This window comes from Aquarana catesbeiana, linkage group LG04, assembly GCF_042186555.1.
Source record: "Aquarana catesbeiana isolate 2022-GZ linkage group LG04, ASM4218655v1, whole genome shotgun sequence".
Lineage (NCBI taxonomy): Eukaryota > Metazoa > Chordata > Amphibia > Anura > Ranidae > Aquarana > Aquarana catesbeiana.
The window spans coordinates 309,898,171-309,912,099 of record NC_133327.1 but is presented as its reverse complement, the minus strand read 5'-3'; the positions used below and the strand labels follow the sequence as shown (position 1 = coordinate 309,912,099).

The 13,929-nt window shown below is 45.3% G+C and overlaps 1 protein-coding gene across 1 annotated transcript in view; it reads right to left on the bottom strand.

Annotated features, from left to right (window-relative positions):
• The window catches only part of DDX43 (DEAD-box helicase 43), a 232,407-nt gene that overhangs the window by 157,258 nt on the left and 61,220 nt on the right, over positions 1-13,929 (bottom strand). Inside the window, exon 4 of the mRNA XM_073626798.1 lies at positions 2,462-2,584. Within this exon, the coding sequence (XP_073482899.1) occupies positions 2,462-2,584 (123 nt within the window). The remainder of the gene's footprint in view (positions 1-2,461; positions 2,585-13,929) is intronic.

Sequence of the window (13,929 nt, the reverse complement as noted above, 5' to 3'; positions counted from 1 at the left end):
CGGTAGTATAGAACTCCAGCCAAATTGCATATAATGTACCTGCAGGTCCTGAATACTTGTTGGCGCTGTGAAGAGTCTGTGGGGACCCTTCTGCACATTTTTTGGGAATGCCCAAAATTAAAATTTTTGAACTGATGTAGAATCCACCATAAAAACGTTGACCAGGGTTCCACTCGAGCAGAATCCGGCGGCATACCTCTTAAACGATACCCCAGTGTCAACCAAAAAAAAAGGTAAGAATTCATTTCTGAGGCATTTGCTTACAGCGGATAGAGACTGTAGTCTGGCTTTGTGGAAAAGTACATGTTCCCCTACAATTTCACATTGGAAGACGAGAATCGCGGATATCCAAGTTATGGAAAATCTAGCCATGACTTTAAAGGAGCAAGACGACAAACACTGGAAGATCTGGACTCCCTATTTCTTCTATAGGGATCAGGCACTACTGGCATCACAGCCAGCGGAGCACCTCTATCTTCATCGCTCTCTACCTGGCTTTCTTTTATCTTTTTCTGTTCTTATTTCTTTATGAGACCGGACCTTTCCGCCGCTCTAATACGGTAATGCTCTTCAAAAAACAAGAAAACCCTGTTCAGGGAATTTGTGGAGACCCGTGATCAAGCATCCAGACTTACAGATTGGGGTACAAGGCTGACTTTGTTGGTTTTTGCATACATGCCAGTTGCGATTGTGTTGAATACTAATAATGTCAAGACGTATCTTGAGCGGTTTTTTGCTTTCTGTACCGTAACATTTGTTTCAATGATGGTTTTTGTATAATTCATCAAGAACTCAATGACAACACATTGCTTCTGCTTGGAATCCATTATTTACCTGCAATGAAAAATAAGAACAGGAGTTACTGTATAGAGGAAGAGTTACTCTACCAACATGTGAAATTTGCTGCTAGAGGGTTTTTACTTTTCCTGGAGTTCAGCTATAAGGTTTGCTGAGATACATAAAAAAGGGATTACTTACCTTTCCTGGAGAAAATGTAACGCAGGCTCCTTTTAATGCTGGCCACAAGTCTAAAGGCCATTGTATTTGGTTACGTGATCTGTGATGAAGGACAAAAGTTGACTGGCTGACCCTCACCTTTAGAAAAGATCACACAAGTACCTAGCTTTTTAGAAAAGGGCCAACACTGAGGATAGCCTCTGGCAGTATTTTCTCCAGGTAATGTATTCAGCCTTTCTACTGCCTTTATTGATCCATGCCATGAATGCTGTCAACATAGGGTTAACATTTAAATACAGGGAGAGAAAGCGATCAAACTAGGTAGCAGCAAAACTACTATTAGACTGGGACATATTTGAGAACATCAATGGATGGAAATAACACCACAACCCAATAAATGACACACAAGCGTAAAAAAAGGGCAAAAATCTGGACTTTTGAGGTGTTGCCACTGAAAAAACATAAAAATGCAATTAAAAGTCTGCTACAATTTTATATTTTATACTGTTTAGAAAAATTAGAAGTATAAAAAATGTATACATTTAACATCTTGATGTAAAGTTGTCAACACCACCTAGTGGCCAATCTATACCTGTAATCTTATTTTGACCATGATATTTTGCGCCAAACCCAATAACCCAAAACTAGTAAATCAGATATCAATACAATGTTTATGAATTAGATTCTACTATAAGATTAGATTAAACATTAGGATCCAAGCCCATTTTCATATTAATTAATGCAACCAATTTTGGCCACTTAGGTTGGCATTTAGGCCTCTTGCGCGTATTCTCGTGTTTTTGTGCTGCACAATATGAAAATTGGCATTTTCGCACAATCGCATGTATGAGGTGTAAATTACTGACCAAAAATGCAGATTTTTCCACAAAAAAAAAAAATGTTTTACCCAAGAATGCATGGCTCTCGTTTATGCGCCTGTGTGCATAGGCACATTACAATTAATGGGCTGTATTTTAAGCTTAGTTAAAAATAAATAAAAATAAAGCTGTACTGAGCTTTTTCAAGCTGCAGCGTGCAAGAGGCTTAAAGATGATGCAATGGGAAGCTGAACACAGAGATCTGAATGTAGCCAAAGATGGTTTCTATTTCTGCAGCTGCTTATTCTGCATTTTCTTCTCAGGAAGCATATCTTGAAACTTTTTCCAATGTGTAAAAAGTACTCAAAGTCCAAAAACAGTCAAGTTGTGGACTGCTACTTTGTATAAAAATGTTTAGATATTAGAGTGCAGTTATACCTGTGCACAGCTGAGCTCTTCTTGTGCTGAGCTTTCAATTTTCACTTAAAGAGCTGGCCCCAAAGCATTTTTAAAAATAAATATATCATATCATAAATAGTAAGGAATTTTAAAGTAAGTCCATCATAAAGTTAAATAATTGTTTCTTCAACTAATTTTCAGCATTAATAATTTTAAAACCCTCCAAGGTAACACTGGTAGAATCAATCCATATATTTTTGAAAAAAAAAAAAAAATAATTTACATACCAGCCCACTTCATTGCTTCATACTTGGCCTTATTTTCTCGAAGCATACACCAATTTATTGCAGGCTTTTCTTCAAGTGCTTCCGCAGAAGAAATGGAAGAACAACCATCCCTGTAGCCAAATCCTGAGACAAAAAAAAAAAAAATGTAAATTTGTTTAACTGTCAAAATGTGACAAAATTTAAAAATATTACAAAAGGTTATCAATAGGTTTGGGTCTATGAGGTAAACAAAATTCTGCAGGCAAAATTCTGAAAGAGAAAGAAAATAGAACATACAAGTATAATTGCTTACCAATGACAGGATTTCCATGACAACTCCTACTGAGATTGCTATGCCCACATACTAGGGACAAGTAGCACATACAAAGATTAAAAGCACCTTCTTCCCCACCCTCAGTGATGGGGGGAGGAGGAGGAAGAGGGGAAGGAGGAAGGAGGAAGAGGAGTAGGAGATTCAGGCTCAGGTAAAACTGGCCAAGTTATACAGCCATGCATCCCAACCAACATCATTGACCAAACATGATCATGACCATATTTGGTCAATTACAACACCCAGGATCTCTGACCCTGCATTTACATTACCACAGCGCTGGGGATCGGTCATTTGGTGACAGGACTGCACTCGTTTTACATTGCTGGACACTAATTGACTATGGATTTACATTGGTGCGCAGTGCTTTTATTTTATTTTTCTGTAGGCAAGTCAAAAACCTAATTTTCTCGATCATACAGTACAGAACACAGGCAGATTCAGAGACTATGGGGACATTCCCAAACAGTACCAATGAAAGGAGGTGGGGGGGGGGGGGGGGGGGTGAGAGAAACACGACAAATGCCAACTCATCAGAAAAACCAATAAACAGGGTGAGATTAAACTCAAAACAGCCGCTTTAAAGCACCTTGTGGCAAAAACATCCGCCAAGGCCTGAGCAGCCACTCGTAAAAAACTTAGTAAACATGTGATCTGAAGATCAGGTCACAGACTTATAAATTTGCAATGCAGAAGCTTGCAGCTGAAAAAGGTGATAGCGATGAGAAAAAAACGACACCTTGTGACTAAGGTCAGCCAAGGATACAACTCTGATGGGTTCAAAGGGTGGAGCCTGTAGTGTTAAAGTACTAAAGTCCCATGGAGCTACCAGAGAATGACTGGGGAAAACATAAGCCACCTCCTGTACATAGGACTTTACAAGACCAATGGATGTTGAAAGAATAAATATGGCCGGAATTTTGCCCTTGACAGTACTTGGGGGCCAACTGAAGATCCAGTCCTGACTGAAGAAAAAGTAAAGCTAGGTCCTGTGCTGTACTTGCAAAGGACAGACTGCTCATAGTAGGCAAAACGTACCTTCTATATGCAGTGATAGATTTTTAAGAAGTCCATTTTCTTGAATCTTAGGACTTGGGTTACAACATCCAAGCCATTAAAGTCAGCGGATGGTGCCCATGAGAATCACAGGATTTTCTTCAGACAGACAATCCGCCTAAGCTGACCAGGGAGGATCTTTAGAGGAGGAAAAGATTAAAATCAGGGAGAACTGAACCTTTGGAGTCACGCTGGTGACAGGCTCGAGTCAAATGTGATCACCATCCAAATTTAACAGGAGAAAAGACTTGCCCTTCACCAGCGCTGGATTGTGTATCCACCACGGCAGATAGCAATTGATCTCTGCTTTCAGGTGCATGGGATGATCTAGATTAGAAGTCTGCTTGAACGCATCTTGGAATGGAATTTGAATGCAACTGTGCCTACTGGGCAACCAGTATTGCCGCCGTCATATGACTTCTTATATAAGTCTCATGGCTTCCCTTATTGTTCAGTCTGGAACCCCTAGGAGTCAAATCATATCTTGTCACAGATTTTTCACCTTTTCTGAGGTCAAATAAATCTTGGTATTTAGTTGGGATTAACTGGAATTTTTCCAGGATTAACTAACCAACCAGTCTAGCTTATGCAAGAAGAATATTGTGACTGCTACATTTTTCCTCAAAATTGCTTCCAAGCTTGCAAAAATCAACTAATCGTCCAGATAGGGGACAATATCTATTCCCCTTAATCTCAGTGCATGCAGTGAGAGTATAAAGTGTGGCGCTGAAGATACGAGTGAAGGGAAAAAAGTAAATAGGGAGGGGAGTATCTGGAAAAACTAATCCCTCTCTTCTGGAAGCATATGCAAAAGGAGTGTCATCCCGAATACAACCATAATGATAATAATAAAAATAATATCATGCGATTTGAAATTGCTCGCGACCAAAGCTGTAAAGTGACGCAAATACTAGTAATATATATCAAACTGGTGCAACATATTAAAAGTGCAAACCACAAAATGAATATAATGAATAAATATAATCAAGCAATATAACATAAGACATAAAAAATTTGGTGATGGATTTTATATCACATAGCAATATAAAAGTCCCAAAAGTGGTGATGGTAAAGGAATGTAGTAAAGAGGCAGCTTTAACACAAATCAAAGAGTCTCTGAGGCGAGTGTGTTCAGTGGTATATATACACCCGGGAGTGCCTTTCACCATTGAAGGGACAAAAGGAGAAAGTTGTGCCCTTACCAGGAGTGGTGGACCCAGCTCACCGTACGGTGGTGGGTCAGTAAGGCGTAGAATGTGGGGCCTGAGGCCAAACTCTCGAACTGGACTCCACGATGATTCCTCCGGTAGGCAGATGAACCGCACAGACACCAAATGGGGAGATGGATGGAAGATGGCGATGCCCGCCCAATGGAAACCAGCTTTCACCCGGAACTTCCTGTCTGTGAAGTTCTGTCAGTGCATGCAGTGCCTCTGCCATCACCTTTGTAAAGATGCAGTGGGGCCGAAGACAAACCGAAAGGGAAAGCGCATTGGATTGGAAGCACAACATCCAGAATCTCAGAAATTTCTGCAAGGTTTCCCTGATTGGGATGTGAAGGTAAACATCTTTGGAGGTCCACCGAGCAGTGTTAATTTCGTCAACAAAAACATTTGTCAAAATTTGTCAGCTGCCTTTTTACAGGGACTAAAACTAAATAAAAAAAAGAAAAAAAAACAACAAGTACACCACGTTTGACGAAAATCAATTCTGTTTTTGTTAATGAACGAAAAATGTGAAGGAGGGACGTTTACCCTCGTGAACTTCCATTTTCCACGGAGCTCCATGCTTAGCAGTTAGCACTGCGGATGTTGGCTCCATCTCTTACAAGAGTGTCCACTTTCCGTTCTCGCCTGGGCTACGAGCATCTGGACAGCACATTCCTACCCCCCACACACGAAGGGAGAGGCTAGATCTGCTCTCCCTCCCTGTGCCAGCACCCCTCCCTCCATGCAGCTAATCCATGCACTGTGTATGTGGGCAGAAAAGTTTCAATAAGGAGCCAAAAAATGAAGCCGCTGTCTGAGCGTCCAGTGAGCGAGCAGTTCAGTACAGACTCTCCCACTTCTCTTTCAATCTCTTCCTGCCATCCCTCTCCCTCTTCAGCTTTCTTATGTTGTCTGCCAGCAGAACCTGCAAGTAAACCCCCCTATCGTTTTTAGCCAAGGAAGCTGCCATCTTCGCCGCTGTTTAATCTACAACTGCCATGAAGCTGCACATGTGATCAGGTTTGACACCAGCCATTGGATGGTTTGACAGTTTGGTTGAGAGCACAACCAATGGGAGTGTTACATTTCCGGCACGTCCCGGAACTGAAGCTATTTTATGGATGGGTTTACTGCCGCTTTAACTGCAAGCATAGAGCTTTCTTTCTTCCAAGATGGTAACTGAAGAAGATGCACAATGAGTGAGCTCTGAGCCATTCTCCTGCTTTCCACCAGTTTCCCTGCAGATCGGGTACTATAATCTGCCTGCAAAGGGCAGACCTTCTGTTAAGACCGGAATGACCAAGGGGAAGGGTGCCTTGGCTTCCTGAAAAACTCATGGTGCACCTAAAACTGCAATCAAAGTGGGACCTCTTCCCGCCACTGCAGTAAAAAACAAGGCGTTTGAGGACCAAGATCCGGCACTGTGTGAAGAAACGAATTTTGATGCCTTGATGCGGGTGATCACAACCTGCCAGACTACCTTCACGGGTACGATTGAATCCATGCAACTAGATATTAGCCTCATCTGGCGGGATATGGACTGCTTCCGCACTAGGCTAACAGAAGCTGGGCGCCGCATGGGGGACACAGAGGACACACTGAAACAGCACACCGCCCCTCTCCACACACTGCAGACCAAAATAAAGACCCTGGAGGCAAGGGCAGAGGACGCAGAGAGACGCAAATGGGGGAATAATCTCTACTACTAGAGGGATTGGAAGGCTCTGACCCGACAGCCTTTACAGAGTGCACCTGCTGCACACCTTTATCCTCTGGCTCCTAAATTTCAGGGACTGTGACCTGGTCCTGAGAGAAGCCAGGAAGATCGATGTGCTGTGCCATGAGGGAGCAAGACTCATGATCTTCCCAGACTATTCGGTTGACACCCAGCAGCTCAGACGCTCTTGACCACGTGTAGCTCAACCTTCGCAATAAAAAGAAAAAGTTTAGTATGCTGTTCCCCGCTCAGCTGATGGGTGCAAGATGGGTAGACGGTCCGCTTCTTCACATTCCCTGAAGATGCGTCGCTGTGGCTGGAGACATTACCTAGAAGATGACCTTGACCGTAAGCTGCTCTTACATACCGTGCACCTTTTTTGCTTCTCCCTCATTGGCAAGGTTAGCAAAGTCTCTTGTCAGCTCCCCCCTCTGCCCTGTTCTAAACAGTATGTGGTTTGGGCCTACATAGTGACTCTACCTGTAAGTATGGACGGCAGTATTTGACCTGTCTAAGCTCATTAACATCCCAGAGTGACATTCTCGCTCCTGTACATGATGTTGGTTGGTAGGTTGGTGGGATAGTTTGAAAAAGTTGGAAACACGTTTAAGTATTGTGCCCCCGGAGCATTTCGAGAAAAATATAGACCTGCAGGGACCGTTAATCCTTTTTTCTCTACAGATGGACTGTGTATGGACTGAGACACTTTGGTGTTAAAATATTTACAACCCTCAATGGCAGTTGCCATGTTTCTGAGGAAAGCACACCAAAGTTTAGGGGGGTGCCGGGTGGGGGAAATACCAAAATAAGTTTTCTCATTTCATGTTAGGTTTTTTTTTTTTTTTTCCCTTCTTTGTTTGGTTTTAAAAAAGGCATGTGGTTCTGATCTCCTTCCACTAGATGGTGTAGGAGGTCTTTCCAAATATGCCAACACACAAATAAATATTGAAAGGTCTACTAAAATGATGATGTTTTTTGTATACATATTACTGGTGCTGATCCAGAGTTCCCAGGTCTCTTGTTCCGCAATGATGGCTCCCCTTACCATTTTATCTTGGAATGTTCATGGCCTGAAGTTTAAAAAGGTCATTAGTATTCAAACTACCTGAAAAAATACATTCCTCATATATGTATATTGCAGGAGACTCATTTATTGGGGAGCAGGATACTGGCTCTTAAGAAGCTCTGGGTGGGTTCACACTACCACTCCACCTTTTCGACCTATTCTAGAGGTGTCAGTATCCTGCTCCACAAGTCCCTCCACTTTACTCTCCTGGATCTACATCTTGATCAGGAGGGGAGATATGTGATGCTCCATGCACTCCGACAGGCTTTAACTACTGATTGTGGAGCTCTACATTCCTCCCCCAGCCACAATTAACATCCTGCATTGACACCGTTGATAGCTCGCTACCCCATGGCTGGTGCTTTACTAGCTGGGGATTTTAAAATGACCCCAAATCAAAGTCATTGACCCTCTCCTATCTCATTGGGCAGAGGTATATGGTCTCAGTGATGCGTGGCGGTGGAGACATCCCTAGGGGTAAACCATTTACTTGTCACTCTGCAACTTCTGCTTCCTTCTCTAGGATTGACTTGTTTTATGCCAGTGACTCCATGATCTCCCGTACTCAGTAGGTAGGAATTTTAACTTGTGGTATTTCAGATCATGCGCCACTATTGCCGAGGCTTGAAAACGGATTCACCAACGGGTCTAACCTATGGAGGCTTTCTGACTTACTGATGGGATGCTTATAAAAAAGGCATACACGGGGGCGTGGCTTGGACATGGCGGAGTGAGGAGGCTGTTAAAGCTCCCGACTCCCTTTTTTCAGTTGAAATGTCCATTTCTCCTATAAAATTCAGCCTGAAATGATTTTAAGAGAAGGGGGAAGACAAGGAGATCATCTCAAGCTAACCCAGCGACATCGAGCAAAAGGTATCTCAAGTCCCCAGCTCAGGCAGCAATCTCCCCTACAGAGCCACGCGGTGAGAGAAGGCCGGAAAATCTGCCCGCCACATCCATGGCAGCCCCACAGAGTCTTACCTCACAGTCACTGGAGGGGCTACCCTTGCTACTGTTACCATCGCCGGGCACCCAAGGTGGCGCGGAGGCATCAGCGGGATCTTCACAAACGGATGTGGACATCAGATCTTTATTGCGGGCCCTTCCAACCAAGGCCGACATGGAAGCCCTAATGAACAGGCTGGAAGAACACCGCCGTGACTTCCATGAGCTCCGCACTGAAGTCCACACCCTGGATGAAAGAGTCGGGAAGGGAGAGATGGAGGTGAGCGCCTTGGAACTCTGGGTTTCCCAGCTGGAAAAAAAAGCCAAGCAGTCTTCCAGGATAGGCTGGCCGAGGCGCAGCTACAAGCCAAAGACCTGGAGAATAGAAGCCGCAAGAACAACCTCCGTATTCGCTACGGGACCGGAGAACCTACAGGAAACCAGCACAGCTATTTTCCGACAGCTCCTGGGCACGGACGCACCAGCCTCTATGGAGTTCGACAGAATTCATCGCACATTGGGGCCAAAACCGCAAGATCCTGACCGCCCTAGAGACGTCATATGCCGCCTGCATCGGTATATACAAAAAGAACAATTCTCAGAGCGGCTTGGAACACCGATCGGATTGACTTCGATGGAGCAGAGCTGCTGATTTACCCAGATGTCTCCAGAGCGACGCTGCAAAGAATGGCTCCGGCGGGCTGCACTGCCATACAGATGGGGCTTTCCGCTCCAATTAACTGTTAGGAAGGAGAGAGCCTCCTTTACACTAAGACGCCATGCAGATCTCCCGGACTTGTTCCTTTTCTTGAACATGGAACCCTTACCCTTCCACATACCCGGCTGGTTGAAGCAGTTGCCTTCTAGAGACTTCCGTCAGGCTCCACAGGCGCCAGGTCCGGATCTACCACGCCGCTCCAACAGAAGGAGGAGAGGAGACCTGCAGCCGGTTACCGCCCGTGACAACGAAGCTTGAGAGTGAGACCGGGCAGTGTGTGAGTGAAGAGTTTTCTCCCTTTTATGTTTTGTGTTTTACAGTGCTCTAATTGACTGCACATGGCCCCGGTAGAGTCTCCGTCCAGAACACTGAACTATGTGCCTCTTGCAGGATGGACTTACATAAGAGAATGAAGCCTTTGCCTTGCATACAGTGAGGTGGGGGATCTCGTCCTTGTGATACAAGGAGCCGAGCTGAATCGGGTCCCTGCTGGGTATGTGCTTTGCCACTTCCCCTCTGGCCCGGGCCCTCTTGAACTTTCCCAGCCCCATAGCCTTCACAGAACTGCCAGCCCTGCTCAAGGAGAACCGGAATGAGGCGACGCAGATCAGCCGCTAAGAACCAGTTATTCAGACTCGGGAGGCTTGCATTGGGGCTCAGCGGGACATGGGGTGACTTTATTGAGATTGGGACACGCTGATTGAGTTCTACATTCAAATGGCATAGCGGAACAGTTCCGCCCCTGGCAGTAACTCGGAAGGGTGGATGTACTGTAGATATGTGTTAGTTCTCAAGGTTAGTGCTCTTGGGGCTTCCGAGTATGGAGGGGAGGATGGAGTTCTGTCCCGCCCTTTCCTTTTCCCTTCCTGCACCGTTCCTCTGCCTGCCCCTCTCCCGCATCTTCCTCCTTCTGAGCCTTCTCCCCTCCTCATGCCCTGGCCGCCTTTTTTTTTCCCCCTTCTCCCTCTCCCCCCCTTTCCGCAGGGAGGTGCCTCATATTTAATGTAATGATCCTTGGCGTGGCTCTCCCTGACCCCCCTCACGCATTGGTGGAGGGTTCTGGGTGCTAGGGAGAGCGGTCTGTACACATTATCCCAGAACATGGCTCATGCACCTCCTAATTGTTGAGTTCAGGCACAGGAGCGGGGGGTGGGTGGTAGGACCCCCTTCCCCACTCCGGTTGACTGTGGGGGAGGGAGATTGGTGGGGAGTGGGGGAGGATTGATTGAAGTATGGGCTGGTAGGGTTCATGTCCAGTGGATCTATGGGAAACTGCCAGCAGGACCGCCCCCACTACAGGTACCCAACATCATCACCCTCATCAGTTAAAGGACCGGGAGCAATTCAAGCGGGGCTATGTAGAGGTTATTTGTACTGTACTATTACAGGTTCTCTATTTGCGGGTTTTCTCTTTGCGGTTTTGTTTTTTTTGGGGGGGTTCGTTTTTCCTTTTTTTTCTTTTAATTATTACTGGCTTCTGATATGCTATGTTATAATTTTTCATTAAATGGGTTGAATGGTAATATGGTTTGATTTTATAGCCAAACACAGTAAGCATGGAATTTTCAAGGCACAAAATCGCGTGGTCCGGGCCTGCCGGGTGGGCCACGCCTGACCCCGGGTTACCTGGTGAGTGGCTTGGGGTTTGGGGCCGCCTTCCCGGGATGTTGCAACAGCGGGAACCTGACCGTGCAGTAGCATTTGGCTCTATGCATCTTAATGGGTGGGTTGGGATAGGGAGCCTCCGACCCCGGCTGTGTCCAATCACTTTCCCCACATAGGGTTGCGCCCGATTGGTGTCCTCTGGTCTTCAGGGGGACATCAGGGCGCGTAGAGACTTGGTCTCACTTACACCCTTGGCGTATTAGTTTTTCCACTACTAATACTTCTTCTTGTACCCTTTCTGCTTCTTCTGTCTTGCTAAAACCCTTCCCTTTTATTCTTTCTACCCTTTCCTTACTACCACTAACTCTTCCCCCCCCCCTTTTTTTAATCCTCTTCCCTCCCCCCCTGATCAAGTCACAGTCATGCCAGGAGATAACTTAGACCCTGTCCGCATGGCATCCATCAATGTGAAGGGGTTAAACACCCCAGAGAAGTGCTCCATGGTGCTCACCAATTTAAAACATATGAAGGCCCACGTGTGCTTTCTCCAGGAGACACATTTCCGTGCGGATAAACCACCAAGACTCCAGGACCGCTTTTTCCCAGTAGCATACCATGGGTGCTCCTCTGATTCCAAGTCAAAGGGGGTGAGCATCCTTATTCGTAGTAATACACCTTGGGTTTTGAAGGATCGATGGAACGATGCCAAGGGCAGATCGCTCTTTGTAAAGGGAACTCTGGGGGCGACCCTGGTCACTCTGGTGAACTTATATCTCCCCAACTCGAACCAAATAACCTTTCTGGAACGGATTTTGACCACCCTGGGGTACTTCGCCGAAGGGGAAGTATTCTTAGGGGGGGAGACATGAATTTTAACATGGATCCCAATTTAGATTCCTCCAGAAACACATCACAGAACTCCTACGCATCACTGAGACGCCTTAAGATAAATATTTATGCGTTCCACTTGGTGGATGTGTGGAGAGTCCTCCACCCGAACCAAAAGGACTATACGTTTTTTTTTCTCACCCCCACAATTCATACACCAGAATTGACATGTTGATGGTGCCACAGTCGCTTTTGTCTAGGGTTGCCTCAGCCTTGATCAGCTCTATTACGTTTTCACACCATGCACCGGTCTTTTTAGATTTAGACCTGCTACAGTCCACCAGGAAACAATGGACATGGAGACTTAACGACTCCTTGATACAATCCCCAGAGATAGTGGCAGAAGTGGCGGGAGAATCAAGACACTACTTCTCCTCGAATGTGACTTCAGAGGTACACTCAACAGTTTGGGAAGCACACAAAAGCTACATTAGAGGCATCCTGGTAAAAATAGGATCGCGTATAAAGAAGGAAAGAGCCAAACAAACTGTAGATCTTATAGCGAAAATTAGGGAAATAGAGACTATTCATAAAAAATCTCTGGCATCCCAGGCCCTGTCAGAATTAACCACCCTGCGAAATCAGCTCCGTTCCTTGGCACTGTTCAAGGCCAAGGAGACAATCTCTAAATGCCGTCGTACCTTCTACGAACATAAAAATAAATGCAGCAAGGTGCTGGCATGGGCATCGAGAGCCCAGAGATCCCGCACATACATTCCAGAAATGCTAAACGAAACACACAATAAAATTCACACTACGGAGGAGATTTCTGCTGTCTTCCAAGACTATTACACGGCTTTGTACAACCTCCCATCCCCGCAGACAGAAAGAGATAGATCCGTGGAACTAAAGGCCATTCAAGAAAATCTAAGAAAATCGGGCCTCCCGCAGATTCCAGAAGAGCTGAGCGAACTTGACAAACCTATCTCGGCAGACGAGGTGACGTTGGCAATGACACAAATGCAGCTAGGCAAGGCCCCGGTAGTGTAAGACTCCCTCTTACACTACAAAACTTTTAGAGAAGTGCTGATTCCGCATTTCCTATCTGCATATAATGCTGCAGGAGAGGGGACGACCCTTCCCAGAGACACACAGAGCCCCCAAAGAAGAGAAAGATCCTTTACTCTGTCAAAGAGTAAATAGACCGATTACCCTGTTAAATGTTGATTTAAACATTTTCATGAAAATCCTTTCTATGCGACTGATAAATTCGATCCCATTACTGATTAATTCCGACCAAGTAGGTTTTGTTCTGACGAGGGAGGTGCGGGACAACACAACGAAGGCAGTCTGATGCAGACGGCAAGAACACGGAAGATCCCTCTGCTGCTCCTCTCAGCGGATGCCGAAAAGGTGTTCCATAGGGTGAGCTGGCCTTTCCTATTTGAAACTCTAAGATGCTTAGGATTGAAAGAACGCATGATGAGCTGGATATATGCCATATATTCATGCCCTTCAGCTCAGGTCAAGGTCAATGGCTATCTGTCGTCAACGTTTAACATAACGAATGGGATGAGACAGGGGTGCCCTCTGTCACCATTAATTTTTATTCTCACCCTCAAACCTTTTTTGAGGACTATAAGAAACAACCCAGACATCGAAGGCATGAGCCTTGATGCCAACCTAGCCCCGAAAGTCGCTGCTTTATATACACACACATATACACACACATATCTATCTCTCGGTGTACAGAGTATACAGAATACTACTGAATCGTGCATAGAGTACAGTACTACTTGTGAGCCATCCACCCACTCAATTAAAGATCCTTTTCACATGCTCCTGAATCAAACCCTTTCAAGAAGGGTCTAACTTAATCGAGTATTAAGGCCAGGGAAAGAGGTGGCATTCAATTAAATAATCCAGCGTGCTTCATGCTGTAGGAGGAGTTTGTTCCAATCGCCTCCTCTAGAATTTGGATGAATGCGATCCAGTATCAGAAAACGAAAACTGGG